The 24056-nt window shown below is 42.9% G+C and overlaps 2 protein-coding genes across 2 annotated transcripts; both read right to left on the bottom strand.

Annotated features, from left to right (window-relative positions):
• Window positions 1-6906: 6906 nt before the first annotated feature.
• amdhd1 (amidohydrolase domain containing 1) lies at window positions 6907-13982 on the bottom strand (the record flags this gene model as incomplete). The annotated part of the gene is made up of 9 exons (XM_083632362.1): window positions 6907-7012; window positions 8002-8162; window positions 8329-8422; window positions 8983-9107; window positions 9218-9443; window positions 10894-11171; window positions 12642-12706; window positions 12797-12903; window positions 13846-13982. 9 exons carry the CDS (start codon window positions 13980-13982, stop codon window positions 6907-6909), a joined length of 1299 nt encoding a protein of 432 aa, XP_083488488.1.
• Window positions 13983-14766: 784 nt separating this feature from the next.
• Window positions 14767-23966, bottom strand: snrpf (small nuclear ribonucleoprotein polypeptide F). The gene is made up of 4 exons (XM_083632022.1): window positions 23850-23966; window positions 20279-20404; window positions 18852-18916; window positions 14767-15349 (listed from the first exon to the last, which is right to left on the bottom strand). The coding sequence occupies exons 1-4, from the start codon at window positions 23850-23852 to the stop codon at window positions 15283-15285; spliced, it is 261 nt and encodes an 86-aa protein (XP_083488148.1). The 5' UTR covers window positions 23853-23966; the 3' UTR covers window positions 14767-15282.
• Between the last annotated feature and the right edge of the window lie 90 nt (window positions 23967-24056).

Here is a 24056-nt window from a genome sequence, read left to right as displayed (position 1 = left end):
TGGAGCTCAGTCAAACTTTATTTCACGTTAGTTTTTATATTGTGAATTAGATTCTAATTCACAATGAAAACTAACGTGAAATTATTAGAAAATGGTCGGGGGGGCCACTCTGCACCCTGTTGCGGGCCGCAAGTTGAGTATCACTGATGTAGCCTATAAATATACCTGCAATGGAGAATTACGTTCAGGAAAAGTGGGCTATCAACATGGGCATCTTTTCAAGGATGCAGTAAAAGTTCAATGAATGGTCAGGAAACTGCTTCCAACAAGTCAACAATATGTAGCCTATTTGCTGCAAGCAATCACTTTCGCAATGGGGAAAAAACATGTTGAGAAAACAGGAGGAAATACAGGAAAACACATGGGCTGCCTTTGGTCTGGAAGACAAACAAAACATATGATTAGAAAAGATATACGGTACTCAAATTAGCCCATGTAAAATTAGGATAAGTTCTCCATTTGAACTACATAAAAAAATAAGGACATGGGATATAAAGGAAGGACATATAGCCTAACTAAAAGAGTAAGATAAATTAATGTAAAATAATGTAAAAATGCAGCGTTTTCTTCTTCTTCCTTGACTGCTGGCCAGCAGGTGGAGGGGATTGAGCCTGCAAAGCTGCTGCCTGGGCCCTCAGCAGATGGAGGGGACTTGGTGGAGGTTTGGGCAGCTTGGTTACCAGGGGGGTGCTTCTCCGCTGGTTTGGTTGCGACCTGGGCAAAGGATTTTCACTGAGCAGGCCGAGGGGGATTTGGCTTCCTCTAGGGAGACACATCTGGAGCGTCTCGTTGTCCTTCTTCTTCACCTCGAAGACTTGTTGCATGGAAGCGAGGATTGGGCCAAACAGCCCATCTGGTGAGATGGGTTCATCAAGTATGCCATAGGGTTGTCAACCGTTAACCATTTAACCTTAACCGACATTAATAATTTTGACCGACTATCAGTTAATCAGTTAAAAAAACGGTATAGCTACTTTCCCAAAACTAATAAAAAAAAGTGGTAACACTTTTCAATACTGTAGCACAAAAAGTGCGTAGTTACTAAGCGGCCGTTCACAACATACGCCAAAGCCACACCAAAGTCACGCTGAAGCCACGCAGTTTCATTTCGGCGTCCTTGTTAACAGGTGAGACCGTTCACACCAGCCGCATGCCACGCTGAAGCGATTGTTCAGGATTCAGTCCTATTTTCCAGGCGTGACGCATGAAGCTGCCAGGCATGAATTCAATGGGAGTTGTGGGCGGGTTCAAGGCGCGCCGAGCAAGGCGCTGGGGAAAAGAGACTGCTCCTGGTGCGTCAGTTCAGCTTGAGCCTGCCTCAAGCTTCAGTTCTGCCTATGGTGTGAACAAAGGCTAAGGAACGAGTCAGGAAGGAACCATTAGTTCATGAATATTTAATAATTAGTTCATGAATAGTTAATAGGTAGTTCCTTAATGGTAGTTACTTAAGAACTGACCATTAGTTACCATGTTAACGAATCAGTAAGTAATGATTACATCCTTTAAAAAAATGCTTTCTTTCGCTAGTTCATGAGTTAATGGGTAGTTCCTTAATGAGCCTTAATCCCACCGGTCACAATAGTGACCGTAAAAAACTGTTTCACTTTCCTCTTCAACCACCAAACCGATGTCTTCGGCAGCTAGGGCTCTTAAGAAAGAACTACCGGTAGTAGACTTTAACCTTGTAGATGTATGGAGGGAGAGGCATAGATTGCTTCGCGAGTACTCATTCTATTCACATGTGCATGACAGCTACTCTCGGATTGATGTTTTCTTTGTTCATACAGGGAGGGAGCCCCATGTTACAGCCTGTGAATATCTAGCTAAAACACACTCGGATCATGCCCCTCTTCTTCCCCATCTAGTCAAGCAGGACCAATACATTAAACCTAAACGTTGGAGGTTCCCTACTCATTTGGTCAATGATGAGGACTTTATTAAATTAATCAACGGGAAGATTGATCTCTTTCTTACCACAAACATAGGCTCTGCTTCCCCTTCTATAATCTGGGAGTCTCTGAAGGCCTATATTAGAGGTTTCATAATTAGCCACTCCTCTTGGAGGAAGAAACAATATCATTCTAAGACATCATCTCTAGAAAGTAGTCTCGCTAGCCAGCCTCTCTTCCTTTCTGTCAGAGAGTCTGGCGTCGCGGAAACAGGCACGGGGATCAGCCCGCCCCTGCTCTAAAGCTGCTCTCCCATTCGAGCGGCTGTTTCGGTGGCAGCAGGATATCCGCTCCCCCGCTTGAAGCTCTGTCACGCTCTGTCATTGGCTCCGACCATATGTCAATCAGAGCGGCTTCCGCTCCCATGGCATGTGTGTCGCTGTAATGCTCCCGGCCGCCGAACAATGCTAACTAGCTAGCGTAGAAAGCTAACGGCAGAAATCTATGGGCTAACTCGTTGCTACATGCTGAAAATGGCAAGTTTTGAAGAAGATATGGATTGTGCAATAAAGAAGGCCTGCTCGGCACTTTCGGTGGATGGTTGTAAAGATATCCAGAGAATATGTTTAGAACATTTGCTAACAGTCTAACAGTCTGTCTTTATGCCTGTGCGCTCTCCTCCCGTCTAAATGTTCCGCCGACACAAGTTCCACCCCGAAACTATTTTCCAAGGGCACTAACGTTAAGCACCGCCCAAGACGAAGCTGATTGGTTAACCCAAACAGAGCATTTTTTTCGCAATCCCACAATGGAAACCTGCGACGCCAGACTCTCTGACAGAAAGGAAGAGAGGCTGGCTAGCGAGACTACTAGAAAGTGACATCAAGTCCCTTGAAATTGAACATTTCCGCTCACAAACAAAGGAGACTCTTGACAAATTAACTGCCAAAAGGGCTGAATATGATACTCTTACAACAAGGGAGGTGGAAAACGCTATGGCTAGGTTGAAACGGCGCTATTACGAACAGGGCGACAAATCAGGGAAGTTACTAGCATGGCAGATTAGAAAGGAGGAAGCCGCTAGATGTATTTCTGCTATTGAACCATTGGGGGGGGGGGGGGTGACGCGGTCCGCAACCCCAGGCACATCAACCAAATCTTTACAGAATTCTATAAATCCTTATACTCTTCACAGGGTGGAGGTCTCATGATATGGGAGGTTTTTTAGACGGCATGGATATCCCAAAGATATCGGATGAAACACAGATTGGAATGGAAGACAATATATCCAAACAAGAGGTATTAGATGCCCTAGCTAGGCTGCCAGGAGGGAAAGCACCTGGGCCAGACGGCTTTTCAATCGATTTCTTTAAAACATTTGCAAGCAAACTAATTGACCCCCTTCTAGATATGTTTAATCATGCAATCGAAAGTAATAAATTACCCCAAACTTTGGAGCAAGCTCTCATCATAGTTCTGTTAAAAACAGGGAAAGACCCCAAGCTGTGTGGATCGTACAGACCAATTTCACTTTTGGCATGTGAATATAAGATCCTTACTAAAATTCTAGCTACCCGGCTTGAGAAAAAAATACCCACATTGGTTAATATGGACCAGACCGGGTTCATACAAAACCGATCCTCATATGACAATGTTAGAAGATTTCTTAACCTAGTACATTGTGCTAAGTCCATAAATGACCCAATCTTGGCTATCTCACTAGACGCGGAGAAAGCCTTCGACCGTGTTGAATGGCACTTTCTCTTTGCAGTCCTGCGTAGAATGAACTTTGGCCCCAATTTATTAAGAATGATCCAATTGTTATACCTACATCTCACAGCTATGATTCAGACAAATTTAGATATATCACCCCTAAAATTAAAACCCTATATAATACTCCCCAGCACGGCGGATTGAAGCTCCCTAATTTTGAACTTTTCTACAGGGCTGCTCAGATCAGAGCTATCTGGCTCTGGCAACTAAAGATGAATGACCCTCCTGCTTGGAGACAAATAGAGCAGTTTCATGCAGAGGATGTGCCCTTGGCTGGCATACCTTTCATTCGGTCGTACCATACTTTGAAGAATGGCACAGACAACCCATTCATAAATCATACATCCAAATTATGGTCGACTATACAAACACGTCTCAATAGCGTAAAACCATTATACAATGGCACCCCCTTCCATGTGAATCCGGCCTTGCCGCCTATATTGAGGGATGGCCGCACCAAGATGTGGCTTAACAAGGGGATCAAAACATTTGGAGATCTTTACGAGAACAGCGTACTCAGATCCTTTGACCAGTTAAGAGATGCCTTCAACCTCCCTAGGGAACACTTCTTTAAGTATCTACAGGTCAGACACTACATCAGCTCACAGCATGGTGGGCATCCAACCCCGTTAGATCCTCTTCCAATTGACGAGATCCTAAAAGGAATCCAACACCCCAGGGGGTTTGTGTCCATAGCTTACAGTAGAATGCTGGACTTGAGGACAAATAAAACTTTAAAATGTAGGCTCAAATGGGAACAGGATCTTGACTTCACTTATGAAGACTGTGACTGGGAGGCGTTATGCGAGGGCGCTCAATACTTCTCTTATAATAGTCGCCACAAGCTTTTGCAGTTCAATCTCATCCATAGAATTTATTTTACCCCGGAAAGACTCCACAAGATGAATGACACCATATCAGAACTATGTCCTAGATGTAAGATAGATACGGGTAGTCTTATTCATATGTTTTGGGAATGTATGAACCTGGAACAATACTGGGGCTCCATCTTTGATGCACTGAAGGAGATTACAGGAATTGAGTTACCTCGCTCACCAAGATTGGTCTTACTCGGAGACATTTCGGTACTTCCCATTGATAAGAGGAAAAAGACACGTTTCATTAAATTAGCTTTGATAGCTGGAAACAAATGCATTACTATGCTATGGAAGAGTGCGGACCCGCCTCCTGTCTCCATGTGGCTCAAAGAAAACAAATGCATTACTATGCTATGGAAGAGTGCGGACCCGCCTCCTGTCTCCATGTGGCTCAAAGAAATTGCCTCATATATGGCCTCTGAAAAAATAATGTTCAATCTTAAAAAAAAACCTGGTCTCTTTGTTAAATGTTGGAGTGACTTTAGGCGGTACCTAGAAAATATATAATTGTCAGCTGGTTAAACAAAATATTGGTGTAACAACAGCTATTATATACTGCATACAACGGTTGTTTTCGTAACTATTTATGTCTTGATTGTTAATGTCTGTGTTTTATTGAATGTACCGTAAATTCCGGACTATAAGCCGCACCGGTGTATAAGCCGCACCTGCAAAGTTGACTATTTTTTTCTTATATAAGCCGCACCGGACTATAAGCCGCGGGTGTTTTAATGGTATTTTTTTTATTTTTTATTGTGTTTTAATGTTGAATTACCATATGTAAGGGTTCATGCACAGAGGGGATTGTCGGGAAAGAGATGGCTGTTTGAGGAAGCTCCCATTTATTAACATTTCAACAAAACAACATAACACAACACCACCTGTGTTGTTTTTTACAGTGCACACAGTGTCATACAGTGTGGTGAAAAGAGGGCAAGAGAGGAAATTAAAACTTATTATAGTTATATAGGATTTATAGTTAGAAAGAGTGCTAAAAAAGAGAGATTTTTTTTTTTTGAAAAAATCCATAGATAAGCCGCACCGTTATATAAGCCGCAGGGGCCAAAAAAGGCCAAAAAACGGGAAAAAAGGTGCGGCTTATAGTCCGGAATTTACGGTACTGTCATCCTTCTGTTATGTTTTTCTGTTTTGTTTCCCCCTGTTTCTTATTTTTCATTAGGGGAGGGTGGGAGGGAAGTAACTGGCGGGGTTTGATTTGGGGTAAAGTATGTGATAATCTCTGTACTTCACCTGTAAACTGGAAATGGAAAAAACCAATAAATATATTGTTAAAAAAAAAAAAAAAAAAAAAACTGTTTCACTTATAAGGCTCTAAAATGAGAGAGTGGCATCAGTGGAGGACCAAAATGCGTGACTCATTAGCTAATGAACAGCCAGAAAGGGGTCTCGCGCTACTTTTGAATGCTAAAATAACGCTGATAATGTACAATTTGATTAAAAAATATATACTTTCAAAGTACAACACAAACTGTCCATTTTGCTACAATTCAACAGTGCTGCTTAATCCAGGACCTTACTTCCTGGAACTCTTGAGAGTTTAAAAAACTGGTCCATTGGAGTGAATGGAGATGTCACAACTCTTATAAACATCTCTGGTTACCATGTTTGTGCCCCCTCAAGTAAAGCAGGGCTTCATACTTAGTTGTTACTGGGGAATGCATCATTACTTCATGATTATCTTACCATTGGTTACCATGTTAGTGAGCATCATCACCCTACCTACCTACTGTATAACAAATAAATACAAGAGTTTTTGCAATGCATGGAGCCAGAAAATAGTGCCAATAAATAGCAGGGTCTGACCAACAGCAAGACTATGTGGTTTTATTGTTGAAATGAGATGTCATAACCGCATGCTTTGTTTAGGAGTAAAACTTGATAAAAAAATTTTTTTTTTTTTTTTTCTTTCTCTTTCATTTTATGAGATGGACATCATTGTGTAATCCATGTATGTACTGATGAGAAGAACGTAACATATCATCCTCAAATTGTACGAAGCTAAAGTGGATGATCAATGTGCCCATCACTGTTTAATTAATTTATTTGCTGTCCATGTTACTGTGTTTGAATTGCTGTAATAAAAAATAAGTAAAAAAAAAAAAAAAAAACTTGATAATTCCGTGACCCTAGAATGGCCGCAGGGACTCGTTTTTCTGCACTCAGATCAAGCTAGAGCTCCGCCCACGGGACTCATGGAAAGGCAAGTCAGCTCCACATCAACTCTGCAACTGCTATGTAGTTCATACAACTTTATGTCCAATAATCCAAACTATCCCTTTAAACTGATTGTATATTTACTATCACATGGAGTTGGAAGCAGGCAATAGAAAGCTACATTTCTCTGGTTAGAAGTCCATGGTTTTGTCATTGTCATAGACAACATTGCCTTTGATGATGACATAGCGGATGAGCTCCTGGTGTCCTCCGAGTTGGTAGATCAGGTGTTCCCATCTGCAGTAAAACACAGGGGGAAAAGTCCACTAATACTAAATACCAAATAGCCTAATAAGTCAATACTACTGGTGTGTCACAGTCAATTGTAAGAATAAAGGTCCTGGGACACACATACTTATCCAATTATGTCCGTTCGTACTAGCCTGGTTAAAATCATCTGGATTCGGGGGATTCGGGGGAATCCCCCCCCCCCCCCCCCACTGAATCATCAGTCACTCAAATCCTTCCGTTTCATTTTCTTATTCTTGCTATTCACCATCTATCACTATCAAGACCTCTCATGTCCTCCATGTCACCCCACTCACAGCGTGAAGCTCTCTTCTCCTTGTCTTCTTCCACCACTCCCGTATCCTTTCTCAGTTCCCTACCCCGTCTGTAATTGGTCCTTGAACACACAAACCTTATTGTGTGAACAGTGAGACAAGTGCCCTCTGGCCAGGTCACTACTATAGTGATGTCATATATCACCGATGATGTCATAATGAATGATGTAATAATGTGGTGGGCGTATAGTCTACGTTCACACTCGAGCAATTGTGATGTCAGCAGTGATGTCACTCGAGCAATTGTGATGTCATTGGTGATGTCGTCAGTGATATGTCATCTGTGATTATGTCATCAGTGATGTGTGGATGTCGATGGCCGTCGAGCAGCGAGGGAGGCTGTAGTCTCGACGGCAGACCCATGAGAGTTCTTATGCTGATACACTACATTACTGCATGCTGCGGAGCGCAGCGATTCAACGTAATATTTGAGTCTGGGGAGAGACTAGGGAGGCTGCCACGAGGGCCGAGAGGTCCGGGAACACGGAGGTCGAATAGGAGAGCGAGGCGGCCGGAGGGAGGAGCTTTGAGGAGGGGGCGGACCCCCGAGTCTCGGGTTTGTGTAATATTGTGTGAGAGGCCATTTGAAAGCCATTAGAAGAAGAAGAAGCATGTTTTTAAAATCTCCACACTGAGCTCTTTTTCTGCCCCCCACTGATTTACCGTGTGGTGTTGAGGAGCAGCAGGTCTCCGTGTTTGTTGGCCTCCAGGGAGCCGTGCGTGTGGGAGCACCCGAGGGCGTACGCTGCGTTGATGGTGGCTGCAGCCAAAGCCTCAGGCATGGACATTCTCATGTTGACGCAGGCCAGGTGCATGACCACCGGCTGAGCAGGGACAGAGAGGATGGGGAGGGAAGAGGAGAGAAAGACTATATGAAGATAGGGACTGTTATTTGCCTTAGCACTAACTAAACTGCTCATTTTACACTGCTCTCCCCCTCACATCATAAATCATAACACCTCCCCGCTCTGCCTAACACTTCACACTCACCATGGAGCAGCAGTAGGCATTAGGGTTGAAGTCGCTCCCCAGGGCAACAATAACTCCAGCTTCCAACATGTCCCTAGCCCGGGGCTGGGGCAGCCTGGACACACACACACACACACACACACACATACACACATACACACACACACACACACACATACACATGGTTGTTAGTTAAGCCTGGGGTTCCCAAACTTTGCCATGCCAAGACCCCCCAAATAGCATTAGCCTTTGGCCGCGGCCCCCCTTTTGCAAGATGTCTTTAAAAACCCATTGACAATACTATTGAAAATGTCAAAAATCACTTCCATACAACCTCAGAACATATTTCCTTACTTTTACTAATGTACCGTAATAAGCTAATAATTACATTTGTATCTCAAATCCATTCTTATTTCTTCAATATTTCTTTATCTTCAATATTTCTGTTTTCCATTGATTTTTATGTGGAAGGAAAGCATTCAATTATATTTGTTAATACTACACTAAATATAATTGTAAAATATAATCAAAAAATATGTATTCTTTATATATATATAATTTTATATATATATATATATAATTTTGTAAATAAATTGTAATCCCCAATCTTCCCTCTGCTCAAGTACCCCTAGGGGTACGTGTACCTCCGGGTTGGGAATCACTATGTTACAATACCGCAGAATATAGGCTGTAGTTGGCAGAAGGACAGCAGCGGTTTTTGCCTTAGCCATGGCAGCGATGCCCTCATCTGTGACCTCCTCCAGGTGACTGATGGCCAAGGCTCCAAGCTCCGCCCCCAACTAACACACACACACACACACACACACAAGTTGACAAAATAAGTGAGCAACTTTATTGCACTTGCAGCCTGTTTTGTGTGTGGTAGTGAGGCATTAAAAGCATGTGATACCTGAGCAGAGTTCATGGGATGGAGCTCATCTCCATGGAAGTTGATGTTGAGGCCCATGTCCTTGCCGGCCTGCAGGATGGAGCGCGTGCAGTGGAGGTCGAACACGCCCTGCTCGCAGAACACATCAATGTTGTCCACCCTCAGAGTCCCAGCAGACATCTGTTCTCTCAGCCGGGGCAGCTGAACCTGCAGGACGTCCGCTGTGGCCTCCGCAGCCGTTTGACCTCTGAATAAGAGACAGAGACTTTTCTAGCAGCTTTCTTGCTTGTATTCAGACCCCTTTACATTTTGCACACTTTGTTGTGCTTTTAAGTTATTTCAAAATGCATTTATGTTCTATGCAAAGCACTCCATCTCTATCCTATGAAAGTAATAAAAACACATTCGTACATAGAAATGGAAATCTACATATTGTAGATTGTAATACAGTAGTGCAGGGGTTCCCAAACTTAAGAAAGCCGTGGCACACTTTGAAATGTGAAACTCTTCCGGGGCCCACCCAACCCTTTAATGACAACTCTGATCAACGCACGAGACTAAGATGATGTATTTCCCTATATGTTTTTTTTATATTATATATTTTTTATTTCATTAACAGAGCATGTGAAATTGGGCATAAGGGAAATCAATCATCCATCCACATATAAAAACATTTCGGCAAAATACCCAAAAGCAGAAAATGTTCTCCCCCCTTACTCATCAGAGTATTTGCATGCATAACACATTTGTTGAGACAAAATGTGATGAGCAACAACAGAAGAAATCAATCCACAAGCTATTAATGCTTGGCTGTGAAAAATGCTACCTTATCTGTAAAGGGGAGACTGGTGGGTCCCCATTGAACCAATTTTCATTCAGATAAATTGAGCCGAGAGGTCAAGGGACCCCTTTGAAATAGTTTTCCCTCGCCAAAATCTAACCTATGTTTGGAGCGTTATTTACCCTTCCCCACAAGCTAGCATACTTATGCTTGGTACCAATGGATGCCTTCTAGTTTCTACTGATAACAGGATCTCCACTGTAGCGAAAATCTGGCGTGTCGGCAGACCCCTCGCGGCCCACCTACAGTACGGCCCACAGTTTGGGAATCACTGCAGTAGTGTATTCAACCCCTTTACTTTGTTTGGGCCACACTAGTGATATAGTATATTGCTCAACTTATCTTATCTCTTATCATCTGTTATTCAGATGTCATATTTAGATTGTATTTAGCTATTATTCAGATGTCATATTTAGATTCTATTTAGCTGTTACTCAGATGTTCAATAGGTCTTAACAGGACTCAATGGAGTTTTAGGGTGTAGCCTGGACTCTCCAATCAAGTCTGTTTCTTGAGGTTTAAAGGAAAAAATAAAAAATATAAATCATCTTTTTGACTTTTTCCAATGGTTGTAATTGAAAATACAGTAATTTCAGCAGTTTCAGAATGCGTCAGTCCATTTTTTTTACTAAGGAAGTCAATGGGGAAATTGGACAGCAAAGCTACCGGTAGTTCAAATTCTGTATTTTACCAAACTGTGATGGGAAGGTGATGATTTACTTTTTCCTTTGAAACCTCAAGAACTGGACTTTAATGTCATCCATAAATGAACCACATAAATATTTTAATGAGAGTTTCAGAGCCAAAGCTATGGGCTAGTGTAGATGGATTTTCAGTAAACAGTGGAGTCCAGTACTTGGGCACTGCGTGGGCTCCGCAGTATGTGGAGGAGATGTTGATGGGCAGGCTGCGCCTGGCAGCCTCTATCACCTCCAGCATCTTGAGTTCTGTCTGCAGCTCCAGGCCGTAGCCGCTCTTGCACTCCACCAGCGTGGTGCCGGCCCGCTGCATGCGGCCCAGCCTGCCGCTCAGAGAGGTCAGCAGCTGGGAGGCAGACGCCGCCCGGGTGTGCTCCACCGTGAAGTGGATCCCTCCGCCGGCCCGGTGCACGTCCATGTAGGTGGCACCCGCCAGCTGCAGAGTAGATGACACCATGTACATTTAATGTAAATCGGGTGCGGTTTGTCACATATGGCTGACTTCCTGTTGCCAGTAAGTGGCGCTATGACTATAACAGGATATTGGCATGTAGCATACGTCATCTATCATGACAGCAAAATGTTGCATTGAAGCTTTATTTATTGAGAATTTGCAGTAGCTGTTTACCGTTTACAGTAAAACATTTTGATGCACCGTGGGCTTAAATTTGTGATCAATCAAAAATCTGTTTGATACTTATGTGTAGGAGAGTCTGACGATGCAGATGCAAAGGTTTGGTGTCGTTTGAAGAAAAAAAGTGCGGGGTGGTAGGGTTTAATTAGTTTGACAGTTTTTGGACTTCATTTGATACAAGTTGGAGTTTATAAAAGTTTCTCCTCATTTGGGCCTAGATTTTGGTTAAAGTTGCAAAGCCGTAGCACGTATGCCTGATTTGTTTTGAATTTTCAGAGTTTGAAACTTTAGAGTAGACGGTTGCTGTAGCACCACCATCAGGACTATTGGCACCAAATTCATGTTGACGAGGTTTGGCATGGGACTGGTCCTTTGTGCAGTTTGGTTTACTTTCATGCATATGAAGTTGGATTTCCTTGGAAGAAGAATAATATAGCCATAGGCAAATACAAATAGGCAGCAGAGCTGACCTGGGCACTAATTACAAGAATTTTTATGAGAACTAGCAGGCTTTTCAGAAGCTCACAGACAACAATTAAAAAGACTAAGAGAGAGGCTTAAATGTGTGGTACAAAAAATATCAAAAGAATTTCAATTTCTAGTATTCTTGCACAAATCACCATTAGCCTATACTATAGGCCAGGGATACTCAACTTGCTTTGCCCGGGGGCCACTTTTGTGAAATGATAGAACAGAAGGCCAGAGGCCACGGCCAGTTAATAAACAAACAATATACATTTTTCTGTAGCGGATGGTAGGTTTTTGGGATGTCAGCCAGAGTTTAGTCTGACAATGATGTGTACACCGGATAGTTAGTTAGGTTAAATTAGTTAGGTTAAGTACATACATAAGTGCCTGGGTAGCGAGCAGACGGCAGTATTTGACAATTTAGCAGCTAAATCATAGATTATTGAAAGATATTCCATATTCCAGACTGAAATGCTATAACAGAAGTGGAGTATTGGCCAGAATGACATGAACATTTGGACACTTATTCAGCGGGGTTTTCCATCGCGGGCCACACATGCGGCCCGCAAGTTGAGTATCACTGCTATAGGCTAATGGTGATTTGTGAAAGTGCTTGAATTTATAGCCTATAGGCCCTATAGGCTATAAATTCAAGCACTTTCAGTTACCCATGTCTATTTAGCTGTCTATTTTCAAAAACCTAGTTCCAAGGCATTGATCCCCCCCTCAAATTCAAAACTTTTAAGGATTTCAACACCCATGGGAATAGGAATACTGTAGGTTGGTACGATTTATGTAGCCTACCTTCATGGCAAATTCATGCACCCGGTCACCAGCCCAAACTGGATGGGTGTGGGCATCAACCAAACCTAAAATGAAAAGGTTTTTCATATACTCAGCAAGTCCATTACTGATTTGGAGAGTTCACAAATTTGCATGTAGACCTTGAAAATACTCACCAGGTATGACACACAGCCCTGCTGCATCAATCACTTTATCAAAAGAAGCCTCTGAATATTGGGCCTTGATTGTGTCTGCCGGACCTACGGCTTTAATCAGCCCATCACTGCATGAACAAATAACGTATTATCACCAGAGTAAGCCTACTGCACAACATTATCACCAGAGTAAGCCTACTGCACAACATTATCACCAGAGTAAGTCTACTGCACAACATTATCACCAGAGTAAGCCTACTGCACACATTATCAGAGTAAGCCTACTGCACAACATTATCACCAGAGTAAGCCTACTGCACACATTATCAGAGTAAGCCTACTGCACAACATTATCACCAGAGTAAGCCTACTGCACAACATTATCACCAGAGTAAGCCTACTGCACACATTATCAGAGTAAGCCTACTGCACAACATTATCACCAGAGTAAGCCTACTGCACACATTATCAGAGTAAGTCTACTGCACAACATTATCACCAGAGTAAGCCTACTGCACACATTATCAGAGTAAGCCTACTGCACAACATTATCACCAGAGTAAGCCTACTGCACAACATTTCTGATTGTTAATGTTTATGGCAGGGATTTTCAAAGTCTGAGATTGTGGGCCTCCCCCAGACAAAGCTTGGAAAAAGGAGCCCCCCTTGCTCAATTCCTGCATGCCTATGGGGTCATGATTATGTTATTTGATCCCATAGACACTCAACAATTGAGCCAAGATAGCCTGATATTGCTGTTTGACATACTTCAGAGGACACCAGACTACGCTGTCTGAAGGCATTGATTTGTTCCGACTGTGGGAAACACTATACATTTCCCCAGAACTACTGTATCTAACCAAATCACACACATTTAGGCTATTCTGTTTTTACACTTCCATTCACTGAGCCTCCCCTGAAACTGCTCGGAGCCCCCTCGAGGCACGACTCCCACTTTGAAAACCTCTGGTGAACTGTAAATTTGGATGAGTGTAAAATCGATATAAATTATATTGACAAAGCTTTCTCTTAGCTGTAGTTTGAGTCAAGCTGTAATTTAGAAATCTTACCTCCCAATTACTATGCTGCCATTTTCAATTAGGCAAAGGTTCTGCATGCCATTCTTAGTCAGGTACTTCTCACCTCCGTTGCAGATAAGAACCACCTGCTTGGCATTCTTCACCAATAGCCTGTGTGTGTCGGGCATTCTGATTAATCCAAAGCAGTGAGTTCGGCCAAACTTTGAGTCGCCGCTAGCAGCGTTACCTCAGAGTGACCGTAGTGCTAGCAGTGTTACCTCAGAGTGACCGTAGTGCTAGCAGCGTTACCTCAGAGTGACCGTAGTGCTAGCAGTGTTACCTCACGAGTGACTAGTGGAATTAGCAGTTTGGGGATAAGCAAATATTTGAGCAGGAGAGAAGAGTTCAAAGTGCACAGAGAGGCAGAGCTGCTGCCATAAGCATGCATTGGCTGAACGTGATTGTCTGGTGTGAAGGCCAAGCACACAAGCATGTATAACACTCACAGAAAAGGGCTGGTATTATTCACTGGTAGGGAATGTTTAAAATATGGTAAAACAAAAATTGGTTCTAAGCTTTAGCTGGTTTAAACAGCCAGACAATTTGAGTTGGATTTCCCATAATTCTGATGAACGGATTAAGAAGAGTAGAAAACACAAACAAAATGTTCTTGACTGCTTGTGCGTGGTTTGTGCAGAGTGACATACACAAACACATGGATGGCTTGATAAAAAGCAAAGGAGTGGTGAGGGTACTCCTGTTCCTTCTGTTTTCTGTCCCTCCACATGACATAATGCATCACATGCATGGAGTTTACACACTCCGGAACTTACATTGAGAAATACATACAGTGCTCACAGCGACAGCTCTTAGCACTGCGCCACCGTGCCCCCCTACACAGTTATTTGTCAATAGGGTTAACATCTGAGACATCGTATGTAGATACATAATACAACAGCAGACACGTTTAAGAAACGTCAATTTTTTTTATTGTCCGAATTACAATGCATAACACAGAGTACAAAAAAAGAGGGGAAAAAAAAAAAAAGGAATTTGATTTTCCAAACGGTTTGAAAAATAACCTAACCCCAATCATCCATTTGTTTCACATGGTGAAAAGACAAAAACACAGATTAATCCAACTAAAATGATACAAACGCACTCATACAGTAGCCTGGTAAAACCATCCTGATCCACCGTCCCACGTTATTCGTTTTTTAAAGAAATACAACTCTTGTTGTTTAACGGTTGTCAATAATTAAACAACAAGAGTATGGAAAAATAGGTTTTTGCTGTTCTTCCGAGTGGATTTGGATGTGGCGACGCACGGATTGGCTGAAGGAGTTGTCTGTCAAGGCAAGTACTCCCACCCACTGTAATGGATGTGGGCGGCTGAAGTCCAGACTGATCCGTGGAGCTAAACAGAATGTGAGATCTAGCAGGCTCATCATACAGAGCATCAGGCTGAGTCTTCTCTCTTCATTAACATCACTCTCTCATTTCTCCATCCTCTTCCTCTTCTTCTACTCCTCTGATATAAAGGACGTTATTGCACCTGTGGGTGTTGAAAAGATCTTTTAGTACACAATACTAGAGCACTGGCTGTGTGAAACAGGAGAACGGAGCAGCACTAGGACAGATGAAATTCTCTCTTGCTTCCCCCACTGATCTCTTAGAAAAGGACAGTTAATTATTAATAAAAGGTTAGTTAGGACAGTTAGGGATCTTGAAGCACTTAGGTCCCAGCAAAGTGGACTGCACAGAGTATTCAGCCATGTTAAGTCAAATCCCAAAGCAAAAACGTTCAGTTCAAAGGGACTGTTTAGGGAAGAACTGAAGAACTCGCCGATTTGACAAGCGTGATTTCCCATCAGCCACTGCGCCTTACTGGAGCTTATAAATGCATATATATGCATATGTCTATAAATATTGTCATAACTGACATATATGGTGGGAGATATAGTGAATATACTTGATGTATCGCGGCTTGTTCCACGTGGGATGTAGTAAATAACTATCGTGAACATTGAGTATAAATTGTTACACAATTAAGCCGCCGGCATGAGACTCGCTTCAGCATCTCTTCTCTTGCTCTCTCCCTCTCTGAGCTTCACAAAGGTGGGGGCTTTTGCACCCCACACACGCACACACACACAGGAGGGAGCAGGGCAGCAACCGTCTCTGCTCTCCTCCGACATGTAGTTTGTTTAGCTGCAGTCTAATTTTCGAGCCATGACTGTGCCGACTAGACTAGACTACAGAAAAGGCAGCACTTCAATTTATTTATTTATTAATAAATACAGGTTAATTATACAGGTGTACATTAATGAACACTTAAAAAAAATGTAAATGCACAACAATTGCAGTCACAAGACTGATTTCCATTGTTAGTCCCCCTGCCAGATGATACAGGCTTAAGAGTCCTGATAGGGGTAAAAAATAACATAATGCAACAAATACATATTTAAAATGTAAACACAATGCAAAGTGCAAGTATACAGAAATATACAATCAGATACTAAAAACCTGAGTTTGAGATCTACATACAGCTAAGTGCAAAGTACAAATATACAGGAATATACAATCAGATACTAAAACCTGAGTTTGGGATCAACATACAGCTAAAATGTAAGATCTACATAGAAGACTTACTCAACAGATAAGAGAGGAAAAAAAGAATACAGAGAACACAGTCACCTCTAATTGAGGCTCTGGTGGTTCTGGATGTGGATCCAGATACAGGTCTCTGATTGATGTACTCATTTAGCAGGGGAGGGGCAAGGCCATTCAGTACCTTGAAAACGGTGCATGCATGCGGAGACTAAGGGGCACTTTACACAAGGACGGTTTCCTATGGTGACGGGGAATTATTTTATCGTTGGTGCCTCCCTTTTAGACGGCGACGGCGAATTCGCGCTTAGGAAACGACACATTTTAAAACCACCCTCCAGAGTGAAATTGTTTGACACGCTTCCCGCTGAGGGCTCCATGTAATCGCTTTGGGACGGCACATTTCAGAAACTCTGACGTGCCTGCACACGCGACACACGCGATTACGCCATAGCCGTGCGCGAGTTGGCAACCATTTTCAAAACTAGAACGACCGCAACGCGGACTTATGCCTCCGCCATTAGTTCATTCTTGAGTCCAAGTGGATGTTGGAGCCAAATTGGAAGAAATTGCATCAAGGCTTTCTGTGCAGAATTGGATATTTGAGCCAAATGTGAAGAAATTTAGTCAATGTGTTACTGAGATATGGCGTTAACAAGCTTGAAAATGGCGTTGGAGAGGTCACTGTGACCTTGACCTTTGATAACCAAAATCTAATCAGATCATCCTTGAGCCTAAGTGAATGTTTAAGGCGAATCTGATGAAATTCCGTCCAGGCGTTCCTCAGATATCGCGTTAACAAGCTTGAAAATGGCGTTCGAGAGGTCACAGTGACCTTGACCTTTGACCTTTGACCACCAAAATCTAATCAGATCATCCTTGAGCCTAAGTGAATGTTTAAGGCGAATCTGATGAAATTCCATCCAGGCGTTCCTCAGATATCGCGTTAACAAACTTGAAAATGGCGTTCGAGAGGTCACAGTGACCTTGACCTTTGACCTTTGACCACCAAAATCTAATCAGATCATCCTTGAGCCTAAGTGAATGTTTAAGGCGAATCTGATGAAATTCCATCAAGGCGTTCCTCAGATATGGCGTTAACAAACATCCGTACGGACGGACGGCCGGCCCTACGTACGGACGGACAACCCGGATCCATAATGCCTTCGGCCTGGCTTCGCCGGCGGAGGCATAATAAAACGTCAGTATGAATGAAGTTTGGCAACATTCAGAATTAAGCTACACTGCGGCCAACTTCAGTTACATGTTCATAACGTTACTGCTGTGAGGAGCCGATGGCTGTACCCGGTCGGCATTTAACGTTAGTTACAAAAGCACGTCAACAGTGTTTTCTCACTGCCAGTAGCCTAACTACAGTAGGGTTTGACAGATGGCACACTCAGCGCTCCCGGTCCTCGCTGCTCGTTAAAGATTTCCAATAGGCGTTATTCTGATAAACTGGTCACATATATGTTACATTCTCACCCGACAAATATTAAAACTTTAAAACAGTTTGGGGTTTTTTTTAGCTTGAAAAAAGCTTTTTGGCAAGTCTAAATGACTGCGGAAGGCGGACTCTACTTCCGTGTTTAAAAACCGGAAAGACGATTACGAAATTACGTCATGCAGAAGCGTCCTTGTATGGGCAAAGAATAAGGTGATCACACTGCCACCTAGTGACCTGGCATGTACATTACGGCGTTTTAAAAATTCAACAGCGCTCATGTAAACAGGGAGAAGGTGTGAAGGAAAAGGTGTGAAGGAAACGCTATTGTGTCGTTTCTTTCAGAAACTGTCCTCGTGTAAAGGGCCCCTTACAGTGGCCTATAATGACAACATGAGGCTGCTACTTAAAGCCCCAAGAAGGTGTAGTGCCAGCCAAATGTTTGTAGATATCAATGTAGCCACCTGCTCAGCTGTAATACCAAATCTCATTTACAGATGTATGTGCAGGTTTATATCAGACTCTGCTAACAGTATCATTTTAGCGTTAACCAACCATGTTTTGAGCTCTGTTAGGTTCTCTTCCAGACTGTGGAACCACTGGCGTTTTTTAGCCTGTATGTAAAATGACCATGGTGGAATAACTTGTAATAGGGAAAAAGTGAACAGTGAGCACACTCCAAAAAATAAATATATAACTTCGGTGCAGGGCACAAACAATATCAAGTCACAGCAGGAAACGCCAGCACACAAAAAAGTATTTTTGTTGAGGAACACTGAGGAAGGCCTATGTGCCTAAACTGTTTGTGCTGTGCTGCTGCCCTACCCAGACTACAAAAATACTTTTTTGTGTGCTGGCGTTTCCTGCTGTGACGGAATAACTTGTAATGCCTGTGCTTTTATAATCTGTTTCTTTTTATATTTCTATTCTGTGTTTGGTGTTCGTTGTGCTATGGACCCCCCTGAGCTGTGTCCTGAATAAAGTTTGAATTGAATTACTTTACCTGATAAGCACTTCACCAAGATGACCTGCCAATGCTCCGTCCACATACTCTTCTGTGTTCGCCAGCTACCAGGGAGAAAAAACAAATGCATGTAAATATAGGTCATATAAAGAGGTCAAAAGGCCACAGTGAGGTAAATATACAGGGTTCATACTATACAATAATAATACAATAATTGAAAAACTAACATGGTCACTTAGTACTAAACACATTACCCCCAACACTGACGACAACAAAGATCTTGAGTAGGGCTGGGTGATATGGATATATATGGGCCCCGGAAGATTTTCAGATTTCAAAGTGGGCCCTGGCATTCTTAAGTTTGGGAACTAGAGATGCACCGATTGATCGGCACGTGACCGGAAATGGCAGATTTTCAGCTGATCGGCCATGACCGGTGACCTGCGCCGGTCAGTCTACATATCCGATTCTGTGTGCCGGTCGGCTCACCCCCTTTTTTCACATGACGTGCGTGCACCCCAAAGCAGCAAGACAGATGGGCTGCAGTCAAAAGGAAGCAGCCACCAGACACACAGCAGCATGTCCTCCTCAGTGTGGACATTTTTAACCGTCAGTGGAGAAGACCCAAAGCTTGTAGTTTTGTCACACATGCAAGTCGAAAATAAGTTGCGGAGGAACAACTGGCCAAGTCCCGCTCGGCTGGAGTCCAGTCTGAGCGGCTTGGTCACCTCCCTCTCCCTCGGCCACAGTGCACCACAGCTGGCTTGGCGAGGTGAATGTGAGCATCGATGGAGCCCTGTCTCTGGTATACAGGAGAGGACTAGGCCTAAATAGAATGACGAACATAATAATAAAACGCATCGGGAGGTTTCCTGTGCGTGATTTTTCCCCCCCGGATGGCGGATTAAAAAAACGCATAAGAAATTTCGGACTGTGTGTAAACTCTGATATTCAGACTGAATCGTCAACTCATAAACTCATTTCTTCTACTCAAGAACAGCCTAGAACAGCCAAATCCACAACTGTGGAGTGGGCGTGGCTTCGAAGGTCTGGAGCCAGGCTATAAACTCCTTGTCCATGAATAACATTCTGATGTTCTATTGCACCTGTTTTTTTTAGTAAATGCATGATAGATGTGGGATATACTGGATTTGAATTTATTTTTTTATATTCATTGTATTTGCACAAAAAACAGAAAAGCTTTGTACAGTAACCTGGAACACTTATTTTGAGATGTGTTTGAGTGAGATGGTCCTACCTCATGCAAATGATAAGAATTGTTACCCGAATCTTACTTTTCTATTAAAGCAAAGTTACAAAATGTTTGTGTAAGCTGTCAGTTATTGTTCTTAGAAAGAAAATCGGTATCGGCAAGTCAGACTATTCAAAAATCGGAACCGGACAAAACAATCGCAGCATCCCTATTGGGAACCCCTGTTCTAAAGTAAGAGATTCAACCCTCTCACCTGCATGTTCATGTAGCCGTCCACAGACACCAGGTAGCCCTTGTACTCCATCCCCCACTTCAGCTTCACCATCACCGGCTTGCCTGTCAGGCCGTTCAGGAACGGTTTGGGGTTAAGAGGTAAACTCTATGGGGAGAGAGAATGAAGCAGTACATGTGTATTAATTTACGTTGTGCACTTTATCACTGTTAGGGTAACAGTGATATGTTGAATGAAGATTTTGTTTGCTAAAAATATGTTATGTATTTAAAAAATGATTACATTGATCTTTTTTCAATACATTTTGACTAGAATGTAAATATTCTATAAGGCCGGAATTCTGGAATGATACCGGCTGCATTGGCCGTAGGGCTGTTCGATTTTGCCTAAAAATTAAATTGACGATTTTTTCTCTCAAACTCGATTTTTTTTTTATACTACCGTATACTTCTCTAAACATTTGTTGCCTTGCAGAGTTCTTTTTTTCCTTTTTTTTTCATAAGTGACAAATTACGCTTTTACTCTTCCTGTTTTAGCCTCACTTGCTATACCTAACTTCCTGGCTGTTGCTTGCTAACCTGCAGTCACTTGACACTGGTGGATTTGCACTTTTGGAGGTGAGTCCTAACGTTACTCGGTGGCCTCACGTGTTATGTGAACTAAAGGCAACATTTCAGCGTCCAATGATAACGTCATTGTTCGTGTGCGCGCGTGTGTGTGTTGTGGTAATCGTTATCTTGCACAGCCCGCCCCGCAGTGCAACACGCTACTCAGTGCTCACACACTGCTTTTTGGAGGGGTTGAAATAAGTTCATTGCTGCTGTCTTTAGTAGCCAGTAGTAGTCACAGCCTCCCAGAGAGACTTTACATCGGGGAGAAAAGACGAGTAGTGTCATGTACGCATGCTGCTACAGCACGCGTACATGACAGAGAGCCGCCCCACCATAACTTAATTACCCTAGTTAAAAAAATCTATTTTACAATTTTAATTTTTTTAACATCGTCCTAACCAATTAATTCGATAACGATGCAAAATCGATATATCGAGCAGCCCTAATTGGCCGGCCAGAAAAAAAGACTTGCGGAATCCCTTGAGCTGACAGCCAAACGTCTCCAGTTCAGAGACTTGCCAACCTTGAGAAAATATTTTGAGTACCACAAACCTGCACCGCAGTGTCGCGACTCGCCGCGGTGTGTTTTGGGCACAGTGGCACACACAAGTGAAAAGTACACCTGCTTAGGGCTGGGCGATATGACGATATATTTCATCTGGACGATAGCAAATGTATTTTGTCTCATATGATGCTCTATCGTTTATATCGTTGTGTTGCAAATCACTCTTTACGGCAATATTGTCCGTCTTTGGATGACGCTGTGCTTTCTTCATTCCGTTTTCTTTTTTACTCACGTCCACCACACACGCACCAGACCGTGTTTAAAGAAGCCCCTTTATAAGTGGCACAAATCAACCGGTGAGTAGGCCAAAGAGCAGGGAGATGTACATACATAAATAAATGGCCATGTGGTCATTTTATATAAACTATAAATTGAATTTACAGAAAATATGCTATATCGTGATGTATATCGTTATCGGGATATGAAGTGACCTATATCGGGATATGAGATTTTGGTCATATCGCCCAGCCCTACACCTGCTTATGCTTTTAGCATGCAGGCAAGTTTATTTGTTTTTTTTCATACACCCTAGAATTAATGTCACTGTAAAAAAAGTAATCTAAGGAGTACTTCAGTTTAGGGCACTTAAAAAAATAGCAGTCGAGAGAGAGAGCATTGGATTGCAATGAGTGAAAATGAATGATTTGGGCAATATTTTCAGGCCTTAAAATTCGGCGCGGGATTGCAAGAATCGCGCATATTTAATATATATAAACACGTATATTTAAACATTTGTTTGTTAGCGGCTCAGCCTTGGGACAGCGACACAACGTTACAGTCTATGGACCGCGATGTTTCCCTTCCCCAGCCATTCTCCCCGGCCTCCTGCCCATATTGTATTTGTTATTAGGAGTGACTAACTAAATATATTGATCTTAGAAAGCTGCAGCAGCAGTGGAATTCAGCTGACAGGAAGCTCCCTTGAACGACGCACACTAACATGATGCATGACGAAGTCCTGACCCGCCCTAATCTGCATCTGATTTGTTAGACTTGTTGCTTTCGTTGGTTGGATTGGTCAGGTCAGAGCCAGGTTATCGCTAGTCTTTCTTTCAGTAGTTATAGCAGCACTTGGTGACAAGCAAGACAACAGTAAAACGGACAGATTTTTGTATTGAGTTTGGCGTCTGTGAGCGTAACCCATAAAGGCGCTGACAAGGTTCTGCGCAGCCTCGACTTGGAGCCTTGCCGCCGCCGAGCGGCGACAGCGAGACTGTGCATACTCTAACGTAACTTGGCGCGTTGGCTGCGGTACACGTCCAAAACGTTATCGTGTCGTTTACCAACAACTTGCAATCATGTCGGTGGGGGGACATTTTATTGTCCCTCCATTTCAAAACTCATTCCGTTGAGCCTGCAGAAGGCTTTGCTAGATGAGGGACAAGCACTGTTAAATGAGGAAATGGCATTTCCTCATTCCTCACAACAAGGAGTTGACGCCGCGGAGTCACATTTTCGAGGAGCTGCACGCTCCCTCCGCCGATTGGACGCCCAGCTGCGGCGACCCCCTCGGCGCAGTCGCCGATTTCGCGTGAGCATAATTTGCGCTTAAGAGAGCGAGCATCGTATCCCCAGCGTTGCGTAGCAACAACACCAGAAGTAACTCAGAGTGACATTACAAATAGATTAAACTGCTCACAACAAAGTCTGGATTATCTTGGGTAACCGGATCAGGATTTCTGGAAGAGACATTGCTGTGTGTGTGTGTGTGTGTGTGTGTTTTTACCAACTGTGTATAATGTATAATTGTAATTTATACAAGGGGGGGGTCCCTTGGCATCTTTTACTGTGAATGCTTGGGATTCACTTGTTTTGGGCAAGTTTCCTCAAATATTTTGGGCGGTTTTTGAACAGCCTTTGGGCTGGAAACTATCAGCTGTATCTGGCAACACGAATACGGCGGCGCAGTGAACAATTCCAGCGCACATGGGAAGCAAAACGTCATTAAATACTCAAACTCCCATGGTTCCTGTCGGCACAGTGGGCCGCCTCTCTAAATTCGGCAAAGGTTGTCGAAAGACTCGATTAAAATAGTTGTTTCACAGCTGAATATCATTTAACACCCCCGAACAAACATACTGACATCCCTAAGAGCGTTAGCGTTATATCTTTAAATTTGCGATACGACGTCGGAAACGGGTAAATAAACATTTTTCCACCCATGGTACTCATATCACGGATAGTAACCTAAGAGCAGCAATAAATCTACGACATTATCATCACAATTAGCTACTGTATTGACGCCTGGAAGTCACGCGAACAGCGAAGCTAGTGGTGGACTCATTCATTCTGTCCATGAGCAGCTAACGTAGCTAATGCTAACTAGCTAGCTAGAACGCTAATATCATTGCTGGCTGATAATAATTCTCCCAAACATCTTTCGCGTTGATAACAAACACTTACAACTTATACTCACCATATCTCCTTATGTTAAAGTGTATGTTGTCTAGAAACGTATTATTTAGTTGTTTGCTATATTTTCGTCACAACGACGTTTGCACCAGATATAACCAGCACGCTTTGCCGCCGAGCAGGAAGTGAAGTGTATTAATAAACTTTAACCCCAAATAGAGCTGACCAGTCTGAGCAGGTTTTTACATACTGCCACCTAGCGAGGTACACC

The sequence above is a fragment of the Poromitra crassiceps genome, assembly GCF_964638095.1.
Source record: "Poromitra crassiceps genome assembly, chromosome: 2".
NCBI classification, from domain to species: Eukaryota; Metazoa; Chordata; class Actinopteri; order Beryciformes; family Melamphaidae; genus Poromitra; species Poromitra crassiceps.
Note: the sequence above shows the minus strand (reverse complement) of the source record. Positions and strands in the feature narration are given on the sequence as shown.